At 38.6% G+C, this 20038-nt stretch overlaps 1 protein-coding gene across 10 annotated transcripts in view; it reads left to right on the plus strand.

Moving 5' to 3' along the window:
- OtopLa (proton channel otopetrin-like a) overlaps positions 1–19221 on the plus strand; it is an 89837-nt gene extending 70616 nt beyond the window's left edge. For 9 of the 10 annotated variants that reach the window (XM_087357344.1, XM_087357340.1, XM_087357341.1 and 6 more), the window contains 6 exons: positions 2536–2811; positions 6919–7141; positions 9781–10065; positions 11491–11668; positions 14823–14996; positions 15703–19221. In XM_087357344.1, the coding sequence (XP_087213470.1) occupies positions 2536–2811; positions 6919–7141; positions 9781–10065; positions 11491–11668; positions 14823–14996; positions 15703–15837 (1271 nt within the window). In that variant the 3' untranslated portion in view covers positions 15838–19221. The remainder of the gene's footprint in view (positions 1–2535; positions 2812–6918; positions 7142–9780; positions 10066–11490; positions 11669–14822; positions 14997–15702) is intronic. The other variant, XM_087357349.1, reaches the window with a different exon arrangement.
- Positions 19222–20038: the final 817 nt, after the last annotated feature.

A 20038-nucleotide genomic window follows, 5' to 3' on the forward strand; every position in this document is an offset into this window, starting at 1 on the left:
TACTGGTATTACCTATGATTAATATTATACTTAGCAAAGTGTTGTGGCACAGTTCAGAAAATTTGTAAGAATATTAGTCTATCTTACACACAATTTGTGTCTATTTACTTGACTAGCGAATTTATGCGTGACGTGTTTCAGCTTATTGTCATCATTGGGCTTATTTAAAATACATTCAGTCAAAACAGGGAGCTAGCTGTTACTGCATACACTATTTGAAACAAGTATCAGAGAAGGAAGAAGTAAGCAAAATATTACCAGGTTCAATTGTCAATGGATTTAATCTCTTTTAAATGCTCCATGGCTCCCTTAGACAGATGTACCCTCTGGTGCCACCCCCGATTTTCAGCACTCCAATGCAATGCTTCAAAATTTTGTGCCCCCATAGCAAGTTGCCACCCCTCATATGCTACCACCCAGGTGCGATACACCTGTTGTACCCATGGGGTGGAGCGGCTATGGTTAAGATGTTTGAGTAATGTTTTGAAATAAATGCCATTCTCTTCTTGGCTGGGAATAAAGATACATAAATGAAAATTGTGATCCTTGAAACCTTAAGGTATGTCACCTTTATTTTTCCACCCCTTTCTATAAACCTTCCCCTCCACTGCACTAATTTAAAACTTGCTGTCAGCTTCTTGACAGCTGCTATAAGAGCATATTCATAACAGATGTGGTTCTATGTGAAGACTGTTCTTTGTTGGGACGAACAGAGGAAAGTCTGATGGTGCAAGATCCATACTGTATGGCATGTGGCAAGACAGTCCACCCATTCTTACCATGATGCTGTATGGAGCGTTGTTATGCTGAAGACGTTTCTCTTTCTTTTCTGGCCTCACTCCAGCAATTTGGTTTTTCAGCTGCTCCAGTGTCTCCACACAGTGAGCAGAATTGTGATTGTCTGTCCCTGCTACAGAAAATTCACAAGGATAACCCTTTCCTGTGGCTTTTCATGTGAATAGTTCGACTTTAAATCTCTTTCATGGTGAATCCTTGGTCGCCGCTCCATTGACAACTGTTTTAAAGGAAATTGTTGCCCTTTGTTACGTGGTGTTTCACGAGATAAGCGCACGCCACCATTCTCTATTCCTTGCAATCTGGTGTCACCATTTGTGGCACACAATATTTGTAAGATGCCTAACCCTCTATCCAACTATGCTGACATCAGAAGAACAATGATTGTCTCTGTAAATGTTCTTCAGAAGTCAGTGAATTTTACATGGTGAAATGTTCTGTGATGACAAGAAGTCAGTTCATGGATAAGTAGATGGGTGCGTCGATCGTACTTTTAGATAACTTGCTCATTCACTGTTTTAGAAGAATCTTCACTAAACACCTGCAGTTTTAATAATTATGATTTTATGACTTAATGAGTGTTTTTCACTTCTGAATGTTTTAGCATTCTGATTTAAGTTAATTGTTTTAAATAATGTAAAAGTAAAAAGCTGTCTCATGAAACACCATGTAGGCACCTAGGGGGAGAGGAGTGTAACTCCTACTCATTCTTGACCTTGGCAATAGTTGGGGGGGGGGGGGGTTGAGTGGTCATAATTACGCCGTGGCCGGACTTTACCCCCGGGAAAGGACCCTGGTACCCATTGGATAGGAGGCTGGGTGGGCCCCAGAACCAGTCTGGATGCAGAGGCTAGAGAAAAATCCTCTGCCTCTGTCGGGGAACGAACCCCGGTCGTCCAGTCCGTAGCCAATCACTATATTGACTGAGCTGCACTGGCCCATTTTGAAGTAATTTGTTTTTAAAATGAGCCTGATGTTTACAACAAGCTGAATCATTTTACTCATCATAATTATTATTTAACTGTGTAAAAATTGACTAGTTAAGTAAATAAACAACACACAGTTTCATGTTGCTGCACGTGTACAGGCGTACAGATGGAGTTATTTTGAAAGGTATTCCACAGAGTCATGAATGTGCCTGAAGGCTATAATGAATTATTCTTGGGCTACCAGCCTTGGAAGGTGGTTTAATGAAGAAGACACCACTGCATTTATAAGAGAGTCCATCCGTGCTTGGATGGGATCTCCTACAGCTACAGTACCCTGAGGACGAGGACAAAGATAGTTCTTGAAACATTGGTGTTTTCTCCATTAAACCACCTGACATGGCTCTTAGCCCAAGTGGAATTCATTGTACTTCATTGCCGTTAGAGCTTCAGATCATGCTGCAAGGCTGCTTACTATTTGTAAGATGGAATCATATTTTTACATATTTATAGTGCAATGGTAAATAGATGTACCATCTGCTTTAACATTTAATTACTTGGTACATTACCCATATAGAGTTTATTTGAGAATTTTATTTCATTTACACTGCAAATAGCATCTGTGTTTTTAAATTGTGTTAACTGATGTTTGTAACAATATTAAAGGTGGGAAAATGTTTTAAAGCTTTTAAAGAAGCTCAGTTCATAAAGCTCAAAATACCTGATTCTTATCTGCCTTTGTGATTGTCAAACTTGTGACACACCACCAGTCCTTGCCATTCTGCATGATGAACTGTTGCATTGTCCCACACAGAGAACAATCGCATGCTGACAGCAGCTCCCTCTGTTGCTGCGGCCACGACCACTGCTGCCACAACGATGGCTCGGTTTACAACTAGCATTCTGACTACCACATTGGCAGCATTGCAAAGCACTCTGTCCTCCACAAGCAGCAGCACAACCACCATTCCCAGTACTACAACCACCATGACTACCACTACAGTCACACCCACCAGCACTACGACTGCAGCCACCACCACTGCGCCCGTGCCTTCCCCCCCCTTTTTTGGCATCGAGGAATTCTCTATTGGTGAGGGCTGCATGCTGCGAGCGTAGTCTGTCGAGCTTTGCAAATAGACTCTGGGTCTTGTATGCTGTTATTTCTGTTGATGGCACTTGTACAAAGTCAAATTGCCTTATTTTGTGTTTTTACACATTTGGCTGTAATATAATAATGTGCTGAAAGCACGGTTTTTGTTTAATTTTGTACATTAAAATGATTATATTTCTTTCAATAATGATGTCTTAAGGTTTAAGATTATCAGAGTTTAGCTTGCTAAATAATTACAACTGCTTATGCCGGCTTGATCTAATGTTAGTTATGTGTTAACAAGGTAGTACTGGCTATGCCCTTTTCTTTTGGAAAATACTGTGTCTGAACTATTGCAGAACCATTTCTATAAGAGAAATGGTTTATTCTAAATACTGTATGCACTATACAAAAAATTTAATGGCTCCCTCCACTGAGTACAGAATTCTGATAGAAGAACTATTATGGACATTAAGCCAAACATTTGAGTCTGTGTTATATCAGTTTCCCATTTGTTGTGTGTTCCTGTCTAACCCATATTCACTTGTCTGGACTTCTTCCATCGTCCTTGTTTTAAACAAAGAAACCACGACGTTTCAGAAACTGGCTATGTTTCCGTCTTCAGGTGAGAGGGAAGGTACCTACTGAGTTGGGTCCGTCAGATAGAGCTAGTCTCCGTCCCTGAGTACATACCTCTCGCCTGAAGATGGAAACACAGTCAGTTTCTGAAATCTCATGGTTTCTTTCTTTCAAACAAGGACAATGGAAAAATTCCAGATTGTGAATAATTTTAAATGTAATCCAGCATCGGCAGAACCCTTTAGAACTGACTCATATTCACTTGTGTTGTCTACAGTGAAGTCCTGTATTAAATTTCGTATTTCCCATAAGCGCATAACAATATCCTGTGTCAGAAATAGAAGTTCATATGTGGAAATCCCTCACAAACCAACATATTTCAAGTTTCCATAGTTTTCCATTTGTATCCAGTTATGATATTTGGCTTTATATATGCACAGTTTTTAATTTGCGTACACATGGAAAAATTCCTTGATAAGAGCAAGAGATGAGGCAGGGCTGTAATGGCATCCAAATCCCATTTCCTAGTTTCAAGATTAGCTCTGCAGTGAGTCTTCTTGTGGCACTACCATATATGTTATGTCTAATTTATATTTTTAAACATGTTCTAATTTTTTTCTAGAGTTTGGTAAAGGAACAGGTAACCTGTTTCATCTCTGATGAGTGTTAATGGCAACCACCTCTGCCCAAAAGCTTTGGCAACTGGTTTTCAATGTCATGTATATTAAGTATCTGGGAGAAGTAATTCTTCCTCCTCTGATTTGAAGTACTCTGAGAAGCTGCAAGCAGATCATTATTCTTATCTTTTACCAAGTTAGTTCTAAGTAGGTGACCCTTCTTATAGTTATTTATTCCTCTGTGTACGTCTCTTGGTAGTTTTATTTTTGATGTTTGAGGCTCGTTGATTTTATTCATCTTTGGTCAGAGTTCTATTTGATTTGTGTCTTGCTTTGCCCATGTTGTATCCATTCTTTTGGCTAGGATTCTGAAGCCACTGCTGTTTGTATTTAGCCTGAGTTTTTATCGTCAATAATTGTGAACATTCTTTGTTTATGCTGAAATTTTGATGTTCTCTGTTATATTTTCTCAAGCCCTGTTGATGTCCACATTATCTTCAAGTTTTCAAGGCTGCAAACCTCTTCAAGGTTTTGACCTGATACTTTTCCTTAATTTATGCATTGTATAGCTCTTTGAAACAAAATTTCTGCTTATCAGGCTTTTGTGCTCCTTGTTTATTTACCAAAAATCTCATCATAAGTTCTGTAACAACCAAATAGTGGTCAGTACAACTGTCAGCCCCTCTGAGAGGTCATGCATCCAGTATACTTGATTGTCATTTTCTTTCTATAAAGATGTGATCATTCTGACCTTCCATCAGTGGAATTCTGTGTAAATTCTATTCTCACTTGTTGGTTTTAAAATATCTCCCATCCCCACCTTTGCACTGGAATTTCCTAATAATATTTCACCGCGGTTCTCATGGAATTGTTATAACACCCACTCTAGTTCCTCATAAAGCTGTTCTTTTTATCATCACATTTATCCTCAGGTGGTGCAGGCACATTCAGAACAATATTAACCTGACCTCTTAGTATTTTTTGCATCCTATAACTAACAAAATGTACCTTCTTAAACTGCTTATACGATACCCTTACATGTGAAGAATCCTGTCCCTAATTGATGAATAGCTTTCCCGTTTCCTTAGAAGAATGTACAGATGTGTGTTGCTTCATTGCCAGACTTGTTCTGTTTGCTTTGTACTTCCGCTAAATCTAATTCATATTTTTCTAATTATCTTAATACTGTTTTCAAGGAAGCCAACCTTTACAGGCTTCCGACATTCCGCCAGCAATAAAATTTAATGTAAGATTTGAGGTTCTCACAGCGGTGAATATGAAGATATCTGTCTTCTGGGTTGTTGCGCTGTGTAGTCTGGTCGATGTTAACCAACGTTTCAGAGGTCATACTGCATATTCATCGCCCTGATGACGGAGGCAGTATGACCTCTGAAACGTTGGTTAACATTGACCAGACTACACAGCGCAATAACCCAGAAGACGGATATCTTAATAAAATTTAAGTTATTGTTCTGAACTTGTGCATTGGCGGTCATAGCGTCAAATCCTGCTTGAGTCAGATTTCTTTTCTGCTTCCAATTGTAAATATGTTACAGATTGTTGTTGTAACCACTACTGCTAAATCAACAACAACAACAACAACAGTAATAATAACAACAGTAATAAATACTACTGCCATTACAATTCTTATTGTGCATATTACTAATGTTATTTTCATAGAATTTATTAAGTACAAATTTGGTGTGTGTTAAATTTATTGGGTATAACCTCAAAAGTCCTTCACTGTAGAATACCAGTGACCTGTTTTCTCTCGTGCTGGCTTCCGTCTTTCGTCTGTCAACGTCCAGTCACATTTTGTTTGCTTCTCTGCATACATTTCTGTTATTCACTTCTCCGCTCATGCCCCATACTGAGTATTTATAATTGATGTTTTATTTCATTCAGCCAGTTGTTCTCTTTCTCCGAACTTTGTTGTTTTAACGCATCTTCCGATAGGCTCATTTCATCCATTTCCCACAGCCATAGCCAGTATCTAAGGACTCTCTCTGCCACTCTCTGCTTTGTACTTGTTGTTACCAGTTCTTTCACACGTACTCCATTTGCTGCCATGTTTAGCACAGCCATTACTATTTTACAGAATAACTCGTGGATATCCACTTTCTCTTTCGATCCATCTTTCAATCATCGAATTTCCACCCGTGCTCTAAAAGTTTGAAGCCAATGTTTGGTGCTCTAGCTATATATATTAATACTACTTAAAGCTTGTTTCCCCCCTGATTATTACCCATTTTCTCTTTTTCTGCCATGTACCGCTGCATAAGTATTTTGTTTTCTTCACTACCTACCTCGTATATCTCCGCTCCATCCCACCACCATTTTCCATTCCTACTCGGTTTCCCTCTCTTCATAAACACTACTTTCTATCTCTTAGCTAAATTTATCTTAAATTCCACTTTTCACAAAAATGTTTTATGCAATTGATTGCCCTTTGTTACCTTTACTGCCAGGTGTTTAAAATACACACATTTGTGCCTGTTCTGTATAAAAAAACAAAACTGAATAATTTTTGAAAATTCGCATTTCTGCCTTGTGATGGATAAATTCTGTAATGTGTTTACATTCATTTATCTGAGGGCAGTGATAAGTTTTTGCTTCATATGAACTGAATATCAGTAACTGTGCATTAAGTGCACAGACTTAATTTCATTCTCACAAGGAATGGTGTTCATTTACCTACGCGTCATACCTGAGTTACCTCTGTAATTAATGGAAATGTGGTGTCTTTTCTTTGAATGTCAGCCACATTTCTAAATCTTATATAGATGAAGTTTAAAAGATGTCAATGACTATTTTTGTGTGGCTGACTGTGGCATTGTCCAAGTCAACTGCATTCTTCCTATTTATGGAGACATGTCAAATGTTCACTTCAAAAAATGTATGTCTGTTGCAGGATCTGGCAGCCCTACAGAGGCAGAGAACATAGCCAGTCTGTTACCACAGGCCCTCACCAGCAATGTCACAATGGACTCTGTTCCTGCATGTGGTCGTGTCAACATTATGGGCTCCATTGTACAGGACTCTGCCCCATACCTCTTCCCATTTATCATAGAGTACAGCCTGATCGGGGCAGCTGTCATATACGTAATGTGGAGACACATTGGACGCAGTCCCAGGTCAGCCGTTCTGTTGAGTGTGATCTCTGTGCTAGCAGAGTAATGAGTAGGAATTCTTAATAAGATGTCCTTGAAGTCTTGAATCAGTTGGAAAGCACTTTATTTCACAGGATAGTATTTGTCGGATAATCCTCCACTAGTATCAGAACGATGTTGTAAACCAAAGTTAATTTAATCCCGCTTGAATTGTTCGAAACGCTAGTGAGTAACTCCACGATTTCGGGCAACTGCACACAGGGACGTATTGGAATTAATTCGGATTATCTTGGTGCCCATTCCGTTGGCTGTCTTTGATAATTCCATCTCTGTTATAAATTTGTAACTATCCGGGAGTATGAGCTTCTGTCCTAAGATGCATATGTGACTTTCTCCATTGATGACATCAGAGGAAGAAGCATCTGATAACGTGAGAGTCGCATACATTGCACTAAATCATCAGCTGTGCAACTTCTTACTCCTTAATTGCTTTTCTTGTGACAAGTAGAGGCAGTTTTGTTTGTTGACTTCTCCATTAATGTAAATTAACTCTTACCAATTTTAAGGTTTCACAGCGATTCATTATGTATGTATAAAGTGAGGCTTTCACGGCGACTGAAGTTGATGAAAGACTCTTGGGTTACAAGCCATGTCAGGTGCCTGAATGGCTAAGAAACCATATCTTCTGCCATCGTTGGCAGAAGATATGGATGTTGAACCTGCTTTTTGGGTGCCGGTGAAGTTGGATGCGTTGCCGTCATTTCATCACACATACTGCCTGTATTGTTAGGGATGAAATGGTGAATGTTGAGGAAAGGCTGGTTTGTATAGGGATAGCTGCATTTTGACATTACTCCCTTCAACCCTGATGATGGATACAGTATGGCCTTTGAAATGTTGACAGTGTAGCAAATGTCCACATGATGCTATCATCCAGAACCTGGTATGACGGAAAAGAAATATTGTGTGTTATAGGAAGGCCACATTTGTCTTATGTTATTTAGAAACCACTGAAAAATTTTGACATGTCTGTCTGTCTGTAACATCTATTGAAAACTGATGAATGGTGATGTTTGGAACCTTGGTATCATATTTGTGTGTGTGATTAATTTACTATGATCACCTCTTGTGCGCCATTCACAACATTTGGCTACCAGACTTGTTTATTTAGATTTTTTCAGAAGGTTTGCTACAATGTATTGAGATAGTGGGCTTCTGTATGTTTTGTTTTCTTTGTGTCCATCCTTCCCATCTGCATAAAAATACAATCACAATATGTTATTTTAAATTGAGTGCCATGAATTGCTGGAACAGAAAATTTTTCTCACTTATTCTAGACATTGCAAATACACTGTACATTCACAGTATGAGCTTACAGACATCTTCTGCGGCTGCGACGCTGCATTGCGAATTTAAGAAATTTGCTTTTGTGCCATGTTTGCTTGTGGTTTATTTATTTGTTGGTAGAGTCCAGTAGCTAATGGCTCTGTATAAAACTGACATAATAGATTCTTGGAGAAACAAAGATTCATCTTAGTAAGTTAAGCAGAAACAAAGGTGAAGAAGATTTAACAGAGACAAATATTATTTCACATGCAGATGGCTGTCTTCTGAGCTGCTCCACCATGTAGTCCGGTAGAAGTTTACTTATGTTTCATAGGTGCTTGCTGCCTTCAGACATCAATAAACTTCTACCAGACTACATGGTGGAGCAGTTCAGAAGACAGCCATCTGCATATTCACCACCGTGAGAACCTCAAATCTCAGTTATTTCACATTTTTGAGAATTATGGCAACTCTGTTTCTCTATACAAAACGGAGTTGTTTCACAGCTAGACACATTGCAGAATGAGTACTGTGAGTCTAAATGAAGCTGAACTTCAGATCAGTGTAAGGGCACAGTTGCAAATTGGCAGTGAGTCAGAGAAGTACAATGCGCCCGACTGATAAACCAGTGTTGTTAGAGCCACTACTTCAATTGGTCATTGTGATAATGAACCACATTTGTTGCCCCACGTTGCTTTCACTGTACAGAAAACATAGCAAGGAACTACTAAATTTTCCCTTTGCTGGAGGTAAAGAGGACGTTGTTTCTCAAACATCTGTTGAAACTGAGATGGTAGAATTTCATTTGCTTTAAAATATAAAGACAGTTCCCTACATTGCAGTACAGAGCAGGAGTACAGGAAACTGTCTTCTGTGATATGTAATATGTGAAAGGTTGTCATAATTTTTTTTTTTCAATCGATGTCAGAAACTGATGATGATGTAGAAGGGTGACATATTAAGAAGCATCATGACAGACAGAGAATAATCTTATTAAGATTGATGAGAACAAAGGGAAATAATATTTAAAATAAAAAATAGTCTTCAAATTTCTCAGTATTATGGTGACTAATGGGATAGGTTTATTTGTACAAGGAGACACGTATCATGAGCTGTGAGTTTGAGAAATTATGCTACACAGGTTGCAGGTCAGTGTGAAGTGGCCATTTGGTCCAGTTCAGCAGGTGTTGTCCAGTCTGAAGATGACAGACATTCATCAGGTTAAGTGATGGTGTCATACCATGACAGTCTGGCCTGTCAGTGACAGTACTAGGTCTGCTGTCATTTAGACGCTGCTAAATTTTGTAACCCCGCATCTGATATTTGGTGACCTGCAGGTACTTGACGGAAGAGGATCTGGAGCATCGCCTGGAAGTTATGTTGTCCCGGCGCGCCGTGGCCATGGCCCACGCTCAGCAACACGGGCGTGTGGACTGTGTGGGGGCCAGCAAGGGCCTGTTCTTTGGGTTGCTGCTTTTGGTGGGATCCCTGATTTGCTTGATCCTGTTCTTCGTGTTGATACACCACCCTGAGCTCGGGACGCTCGCCATCTACTTGGCTGATGTGTCCCACTGTGTCCTCATGGCCCTCAGCATTATGGCCATCATTGTGGGTTTCATTCGGTGAGTCAACAGCTGTAGCTACGTGCCATCATGAGGCGACAGACGGCCTATCATCTCAGATACTGATTTGAGATGGCAAGGCAGGTGGAGTCCAGTGAATGCCTTGTGGATGGTTTTCCTTTGCGTATTATGAGATGGTATTGCCATCTTTGCAGAGCAGAGTAACAATTATTACAGCATTCATCTCATAGAATGACTAAATAATTACTTTATTTTTCCTTTGTAAAGTGATATTTTGTTGCCCCCCCCTTTCCAAATTTCTGATTATAGTTTACAAACTATCTCGTTTCACAGATATTATGTAGTATTGGTAGCAAAATAAGAACCAAAATATTTATGGGATTTTAAGGCAAAGAGGAAACCAGACATAGTTTGTTCATATGCTTTATAATATTTTGAGAGCATTAAAATGATTTGACACTTATTTTGTATACTGGTGTTTGCAAAGTGGTTTATCTTTCTCTTAGGGAATGAAGCAATTAAGTATCAGGACCTAAATTATAAAACAAGAAACGTTATGATTTATACTTTTTGTCCCAAAATATTGTAAGGTATTAATTTCAACGGGGTTAATTGGGCTGAACATGAAGCGTCTGTTAAACTGGCTGCTTGGAAGAAAAAGTTAACATGAGCATATATTAACCTTTCCAAAGTCTGCATTTTGATGTTAAATAACTTGCATTATTGTACAATTGGCTGTCAGTCAAAAAGAAAAATTTCTGCCTCTCTCCTTCGACACATACTGGAGTGGTAATCGCAGTAATTAATGCAGACATGTTTTGATTAAATTTGTAACTGTTAGTTTGAACTCTTCGCCAGCACTAATTATTCCTTGAAAGTACAATAATTAAATTGTTTGTATGTCTAACTGTATTGTCTGATGCGTGGTAGAGACATGGGTATTGATGTTCTTAGTTGTAACACTTTGTGGCTGAAGCCCCTGAAGATGGATACATTACGTTTCTCCAAAACATTGACATGTGGTTACAAGTCCACATGGCATTACAATGCTGGCATTTCCACTATCGTGTGAAACTAAAATTTTATGGACACGATGGTTAATTTGTATTTTAATGGCTGTCTTCAGGGTTGTAGCATCACGTAGTCTTGTAGGAACTGGACCTCTGAAATGTTGGTAAACTTCTACCAAAAATTCTCAGTGCTTCAACCTAAAAACAACTATTTTCATTCTCACCACCTTGTGGACCAAAAAACATACAATTTGTATTTTGACTAATAAGTTTCTTACATATAATTTTGAGAAACTCCATAAAAGACACAAATAGTTGCGAACTAAATGTAAAAGGGTAAGCCGTGCTGGTCGTTTTGCAGCGCACTGCAAACTCTTCACTTGCTCAGTGAATGCAGGCTCTGTTATACGATACAGAGGTTGATTCCTGTGTTTGTGTTTCTGTGAACTGACAGGGTCCAGAGCCTCAAGTTCCGTGCAGAGGAGCAGAGTGACCTGAATGACATCCTGCTGCGTGTGTCGGCATTTGGCTTGTTTGTGTACGCGGTGTTCAGCGTGATCGCTGGGTCCCTTGCGTTCACTCATGAACCTAACCTCCTGGTAATGATCACTGGCCTCCTCTCCGTTGTGCAGGTAAGAGCTGTCTCTGTCACTATGACGCAGGACGTGTAATAACCACACTGTTCTGTCGTGTGTCTGTCATCATGAAACAGTGGCTGGGTGGCTTGTTGAATTTGATTCAGGACATGTACATAACAACTTGGTGTGAAAATCTCAGATCTTACAACTTGGTAATCATTGTCAGTGTTGCCAACAGATAAAGGTAACAAAGAAACAATGTTACCGCTTCATTTGATCCTGATTAAGACTCGCAGGTTGCAGTTGTTCTTGAGGATATGGATCATTAAAAATAATCATGTCTTATATTTCTCCGGTGGCAAAACTTGGTGGGACTGGGGCTAAACTTCCTCATGCCAGGGCTGTCCCTAGTAGGGCTGCCAACAGTGGCCCTGCAATTAAACATCACAGAATAAGTAATATTTCTCTTCTGCAATATCCTAACTTTGAGGGTGCAAAAATTATATATTGGTTGAAACTGTATGTGTATTGAATTCCAGTTCTTGAGTCGATTTGTGTTAAATTTCAATCACTTCTGGTCCTACTGTGTGACTTTTTGTTAATGTTCATTACTAATAATCTCAATAGCCATAAACTTTGACAATCTGCGTGTGCAGTTTGACACAGTAATTGTAAAATACAATACTTTTTCCAGTATAGTTACCAAATTATTCTAGTAACAACACGCTGTGGTTCGTATGGCAATGTGGCGACTTCTGTCATATAACAAAATGAACTAGTAAACAGAAGTATGATCTTGGTCTGTTAAAAGTAGATTTTTCTACCTCACATAAGAGACCCGACAATTAAAGTAAGTAGGTTTTAGGTATGGGTGGGGTGGGTACCATAACCAAGAATGCAGAAACTCTCTTGCAGGCTAGCAAGGAAATAGGCCTAGAAGTAAATGTAGGTGAAACTAGATACATGGGCGTAATACGGGATGATAATACATAACTCATAATTTGAAAGTGTTTAAGAATTTAAATATCGGGGAACAACTATAACAAATAGAAATGAGGTTCATGATGAAATTAAGGTTAGAATTCATTCGGGGAACGCTTGTTTTTATGCAGTTCAGAAATTTTTATCATCTCGTTTACTATCCACAACACAAGATCAGGATATGTAAAACAATAATTTTACCTGTTGTATTTTATGGCTGTCTCTTACCTTGAAGGAAGAACGTAGATGACAAGTGTTTGAAAACAGTCTGCGCTGGAGGATATTTGGACCTAGACGGGATGAAATAAGTGGGGAATTTAGAATATTACATAATGAGGAACTGCGTGAATTGTAGGGTCACCTAGCATAGTGAGGGTAGTGACATCTAGGAGGCTCTGATGGGCTGGACATGTAGCACACATGGGGGGAGGCAATGGGTGCATACAGAATTTTTGTTGGAAATCCTTTTGGTAAACAAGAAGGAGATGGGAGGTTAACATCAAGATGCATCTTAGGGAGGTGGGCTGTGAGGAAGGCAAATGGATGGAGTTGGCTCAGGATTGTGGACAGTGGCAGGCTTTGGTGTTGTCTGTGTTGAACCTGCGGGTTCTTCTACCAGGGAGTTTAGTTGGGCTTTAGGTATTTTATGTTTTAAATGGCAGTTATTCTATTTTTCAGTCACATATTGACACTGTTTTTCCAAGGGTCAGTAATTAACAGTGGGAAAAAACTTACTAATATGGGTATCTAAAGACATAAAGATGTATGACGGTGTGTAGCAATTGTGCGCAGACTTTAGAGTGTGATCCATGTGAATCAGTTAAGACTTTGGACATTTACTTTAACATTGCAGAGAACTGGAACGCTGTGATATGACATTTGAAGTTTGAGTAAGTGTGTGCATGCCACAACCATGACATGCAGAAGCAGACACGAGGGGCAAAAAGTAGGTGATAGTGAGAAGTATTAAGGGTACAGGGGAAAACGGAGCATTGATGGATTGTGCCAATACTTGGGAAGGTGGAAATGCAACAGTTGGCACAAACAAATAATTCTGCGGCCATGTCTGGTGCTAGTACAAAGGGTTTGAAGTTCAAGTGCGTACCCGGAGGTGCCAAAACGTAAGAAATGCAACTGAAAATTTCATAAATGTCAAAAGTCGGTCTACAGAACGTCATAAATTTGAATTGGAAGTAAATTTACTTAAAATGATTGAAACTGAAAAGAATGTCAACACCACAAAACCTGCTATTGAGGTTGTACTCCTTTGTGGCCATCAGTGAGGTCACATAGACAGGAGGCCTCTGAATGTTCTGAAGTAACTGGTAGTCAATAGTGGTAATATTCATTCTTTGCTGTGTTGTCGTGTTAGAAGCTTTACTGATCTGCGTGCAGAATGGATCCAGGAATGAAAATATAGCAGCCTGTAACTCAGTACTTTCAAAATGAGCTTCTAGTCCTGGTGTATCCCACTGTTTCTTGGTAAGTCTGTTAGCTGATGAAACAATGGATATATTTCCAGTGAAGCACTTTAGTACTGATGTTATGTATATTTATGAAGAAAATTTTAGGACTGGTCTTATGGGTCAAGGTTTAGCAGAGACTTCATTAGACTACCTTGAGATATATGGCTTAAAAAGTACATTCGTATGATGACAAAGCTATTTAAAGGTCATGGCAAGCTTAATGATGTATTGATATACATTATGAAGAACCACCTAATTGCAGTTCATTGTGGGCTCCTATAGTTTGATTTTTGCCACCAGCAAAGTTTGTTCATTTGCTTCCACCTGGAAGTGTTCAGAAGTCATTAATAATATTTCTGAGAAATCATTCTTCTCTACCTGTTACAAGTATAAGCAAACAATCATTTTCAACATTTTCATCTTGGAACTGTTCAAGGAGTATTAATGAATATGAAATATAATTGTTAATTGTGGTCTTCTGGGTGGTTGCCATAATTTTTGGGAAATATGTTGCCTGCAACTTTGCCCTGAAGATTGGGGAAAATGTTGGAAACCACATGCAAGACCCTCATGGTGTCACAACGCAGAACACCAAAATAAACATCTTTATCACTGTGAGAATCTGCGTCTCAGATAAAATATTAATGCGTTTAGAAGGGTTGTCCTTGTGTGTTCTTGAAGCTAGGGAGCTGAATTTGTCTACACTCAAAAATACTGAAAATATTGCAGTGCGCAATAAATGCTCAATTGGTTCTGCGCAGGTGGTCTTGCAGCTGCTCTTCATTGCTGATGTGGGCCGTCGCCGCGTCCACCTGCCAGAGCATGACCGCAGCAAGCCAGGGCGCCAGGTGGTGACCTTTTTGCTCATCTGCAATGTTACTATGTGGGTGATCTACACGTTTGAGGCGCAGAAGGTCATTGCCAACCCAGTCCAGGTGTGTGGGGAATTTATTTTAAAACTGTGCTACTTCTGGATCTTACTTGTAAATTCCACTTTTTCATAAAGGGTTGTTGCAGCAAGTAATCTGGAAGTAGAAGTTTACTAGTGTTTCAGAAATGCTTGTTGCCTCCATTATCAGGTGATGATTGGGCTTCAGATCTCTGAACATATTTATTAAGTGTTGATGAATCATCAGACTGATGATAGAGGTAATGAGAACCTCTGAAATTTTGGTAACCTTCTACCAGACTACACGGCACAATAACCGGGAAGGTGGCCTTCTTCATATTTGCTGCTGTGAGAACCTGAAATCTTACTTCCCTTTTTAAATTTCAATACTGAACCTAAGTCTACAGGATCCAAAATGACTATTTTATTTCACCATTTCTCAAATGAAAAATTAAAAGTAACAGTTTGCAGCAATCAAAGAGTGTGTGCTCGAAAATGAAGGCTTTGTCTCTTTAGTAATGTCATGCAGCCTACTCATGCACATTAATTTAAAGTCTCCACAGCTGGAAATTTATTCTCATTTGTCCTGATGAAACGCTTGAACTGTAGCTGCCTCTTATGTTAGGAGTCAAATGGAATGCTTATACTGCCGTGATTCAGTTGCCAGAACCTTGTCTGTGGGAGCATTTCATAAAAAAAAGATTAAGAGGGACTTTATTTTGTGCCTTGACTCGTTGTCTCTGTGATTTCAGTTGGATTTCTATGGGTTTCTGGCCTGGGTGATCGTTCAGCGCGTCACATTGCCACTCTGCATCTTCCACCGGTTCCACTCAGCTGTGACGCTGGCAGAGATATGGAAGACCAGCTACAAGGCCCGCCTGGAGTAGCATGGACATCACTGATCATTCAGTTGTTTGTTTGTTTGTCATAACAACTATCTCATATACTGAAAGACAGAACTTCATCATCATTTTCCTTTAAGTTCAATGTTATATAAGATAGGTTTAATTGATCACGAAGTTTTGATGTCTTTCTAAGGGTAAATTATGTGTTGAGTGTGCTGTGCCGGACTGGCACCATGGTACTGTGAATAGAGTTGTGTCCAGTGATGCAGGCTGCTTCACTCCATCATGATACACAATGCAGTAGATCCGAGTTATTCTCATGTGTTCTTTTTTCCGACTACCTGACATATTGCTTGTTGAAAGACACAATTACATTTTTGCTCCCAGAGTACCTAATATATTGAGAGACAGAGGCAACTCATAGACAGTGCATTTTTACTAGTATTTAATATTAATAAGAATATTTATTATAATTACTAATTTTGGCAGCTCTGAGTGATGTGCGAGAGTGGGTAGCCATCTGTATTAGTGATGGTGTGTGTAGACTGTGTCTGTAACTACAGAGAGATTGCAGCAGGAGAATTTGCCAAATTAAGTCACAGATTTTCAGAATTTTACGCTGTGTTCCTCAAAATCAGATCTCTAAGACGGATGTCAGCAAGATTCTGAGATGAGTTGTGATACAAAGCTTGCTAAGTTAAAGTCCACCTTCAACCCATCCACTTGCCGCTTTTAGCTCTCATTTTTTATGAATTTCCATTTATTTTAAGTTTCTTAATGTAAACTTAATTATGCTCCTATGCCCTAAATTTGTTAAAGATATTACAAAATAACATTGTTTCTTTGCATGTTTGACCTAAGATTTCTTTTCTATCTTAGGAAGAAGAAGTCGTCCTCACTGGTCTAGTGGTAGCATGCTTGCTGCTTGACCCAAGGTTTGTGGGTTCAAACCCGGTCGAGGTTGATGGATTTGTAAGGGTGATAAAAATCCATAGCATGACTTCCTTCGGAGGGGAAGTAAAGCCAGTGGTCCCATGTCAGATTTACAGCACGTAAGAGAACCTTACGAGAACGAGATGTTTCATAAGCAAAATTCAGCAGCCATTTGTCGCTCATGTCTCTGGTAGAGGCCTTGCGATGGGCTGATCACTCGTCCAAGAAGTCCCTACCAAATGTCTAAAAATAGATCAGAAACCTCCCAAAGGAGGAAGTTTCTTATGCTCCACTTAGGAGAGAAAAAGGCAGAAGAAGAAGAAGAGGGTGGAAAAATAAATCTTATGCTGCAGTTGTGTCTATTTGCCCAAACACTTATTAGGTGACATAATGATGAAAATTGGAATGCAGATGTGTACTATAACTCTCTGCATATTGCATTATTTTCATATGATGTATTTTTTTGTGTTTTTTTTTATCTAGGGTATTTATGAACACTAAATGCAAATTTGGTATTCATTTAAATTAGAAATGATAATCTTTGAAGAACTAGTACCAGCACTCTCCCTAATACTTATACACTAGCATTATTTACATTTAAATCTACTATTTCTGAAATATTTCTGCTATTGTCACTTGAACTGGAATTTCCACTAGTATCGTCACATCCTTCGCTGTCTTCATTTGATAAACTAACGCCTTCATTTACACTATCATTGTCAAGTCCTCAATGTAAAATATCTCTGCATCTCGCTTTTACTTTTGTTGCCATGCAGGTTTGTTAACCTTCCCTCAAGATGAAATTCTTTGTGTCATAGATCAAATGGAATTCTGATGTCTATAGACTGCGTTACATGCCATGTTTTGACTACAGTTAAATTCTTTGGTGGTTATGACTGATAAATCAGAGCTGTCTTAAGAAAAGATGGGTAACTCAAGCATGTGTTTTGGAATTCCATCTCAGTGACAGCTGAGTAAGTTGATGGGTCAACAGAGCAGGATTGGTTACTGCTGTTCATCGCTTGGTATTGGTGTCTTCTTATGAATTAACTCCGTAAAGTTAAAGGTTTTCTATCATTTTGTGGAACACTTTGTTCATACATATACAAGAAGAGTTTCTTTAGTTGGATTTTAAATTTATTTAAACATTGGTAACTATAGTACAAAAAGATGGAAACATAGAAATATGCTGTAGAATTTTTAAATATACAGAATGTTGCCAATTGTACATTGATAGCCCATTTGTTGTGAGTCAGTGTGTTCGTTGTATAAAGAATGATTATATATATATATATATATATATATGTTTGTATGTGGGTCCATTTTCTGTGTACATTTTGAGAACATTGTCTCCTAGATATCTGAGGCAAGATTTTCAACGATTGACCAAGAAAACTTATTACATTACTGTTGTTTATTTAACAGTTTCACTGCCGTGCTATTACTCTACTGCTACTTTTCAAAAATTGAATGTGATTCATAACAACACTTAAACTCCGCTAGCATATATTAGCAACATGATTTCCCATTCACTAAGTGATGGATACAGGGGGCTGCTCCCTACTAGGTGTCGGATGTGAGGGGAAAACCATAAATTAAAGCAGTGTCACATTTCTTCTAGACATTTTTTAAATCTGAAACACTTCTAGTACTTTCAACCGACTGAAATATTTTATGAGTTCTGTGGGGTTGCATATGAATTGGGGAGGAGGGTAATGGTGACCATCTCAGAGTATGCTCTTATTTTGATGCTGGTACAATGTGGCATAGGCTGGTCCTGTATGAGGTCATCTCCAAATTTAACTGCTCAGTTCTAGGTGTGAAGAAGCGCACAACGTAGTCACATTGCTCACAGTATGCCCCATTTATCTCTCACTGTGTGAACTACGAAACTAATTATGTCGCATCATGTTTCAATTTGTGCATTATGTTTTTCTTTTCAAACGAAAAAAAAAATTGAAGTGATTCTTTGTGTATGTAAGACTTTGAAGTTATTTTATTTAGTTTGGTGGGTCAGATTAATCTTTGTTGCTCCCATTTCCAGCTGTTTTTTTTTAAATTAGTTAACTGGTATAATTAAATCTTACTGCTGTGACAGTGTTAAGTTATTTTTAGATTTATCATCACTGGGGAGATAATGCAAAGATTGGCCACCATGTGAACAGTACAGGTGGTATAAGATTGGATCCCCTTCCACTTCTATAGAACTTCGTATTTTTCTCATCATTAATGTGGTGTGTGTGTCTTATGTACCTCACTGTGAAATCCCATGGGTGCGGAATTACATACATTCTTGTTTAACCAGACATTAGAGCTTGTTCTGTTTCCAATCATCACCAAAATAGAACTGAATTTAACATTGTTTTTTACTTTTTATAAAATGACATGTATTTTCTGTAAACTTCCAGTTTCTTTCATACAGATTTTGTACAAAAACTTCACTGCATATAAGTACTATATACATGTGCCAGAATAAAGTTATTATTAGATGTGCCTTGTGCTCATTCTTATTTGTGAATTTCCTGCCAACAGGCCAGACGCAACCTCTGGGTCACTCGTTATAAACTGGAAAAGAACGAGAACATTAAGTTATGTAGTATCTGAACAAATGACTGCAGAGATAACAAAGTTTTTAGGTTGAAACTACAGAATTCTGTTTCTGCATTTGGTAAATGTGAATAGATTGTATGTTGTTTCATGAGAGAAATGCATGAAGGTGTTTATGGAAAATAGCACATTCTCATTGACTTGGCTGAGTATTATCCGTTCAGCAGAATATCAACATTTTCATCTTTGTCCCTGTTCTTTAAACTTTTAAATTCATTCAGGATACGTAGATCCCATTAAATAACGTATGGTTTTGGCCGAACGAGGATATGTTGTCCTGCTACATCATGATATTGATAAAAATTGTATACATCCAAACTGTCACCACCAAGTAGTTGTAAAATGTTTCCAACACTTAGTAGATTGTCTGAGATTAATTTGGAATTGAACCGCCTAGTTTAAGATGTAGGTTTTCTTACTGGCTTCCCCCAAAGTACCGAAGAAATCTGTCAAATGTGGATAGTATCTTTGATCGTGCTTCATCTGTCATATAAGAAAGTGTATTTTCTGCATAGTGACATCAGTGAACTTGGAAGAATTGGGAAGGAAGTGCTCATGGCTTATTTTAAGGTATTGCCCAATAATTCTCTTGGCGTGACTGAAGGAAAATCCTCACTCATGGTAATCTGTCCTGTGGTCGAGATACAAACAGGATACCACCCATATACAAGTAAGAATCATTACGAGTTAATAATATCAACTG

The sequence above is a fragment of the Zootermopsis nevadensis genome, unplaced genomic scaffold, assembly GCF_977971745.1.
Source record: "Zootermopsis nevadensis isolate Lab colony 2312 unplaced genomic scaffold, Znev_1.0 Znev_ptg000028l, whole genome shotgun sequence".
Taxonomy (NCBI): Eukaryota; Metazoa; Arthropoda; class Insecta; order Blattodea; family Termopsidae; genus Zootermopsis; species Zootermopsis nevadensis.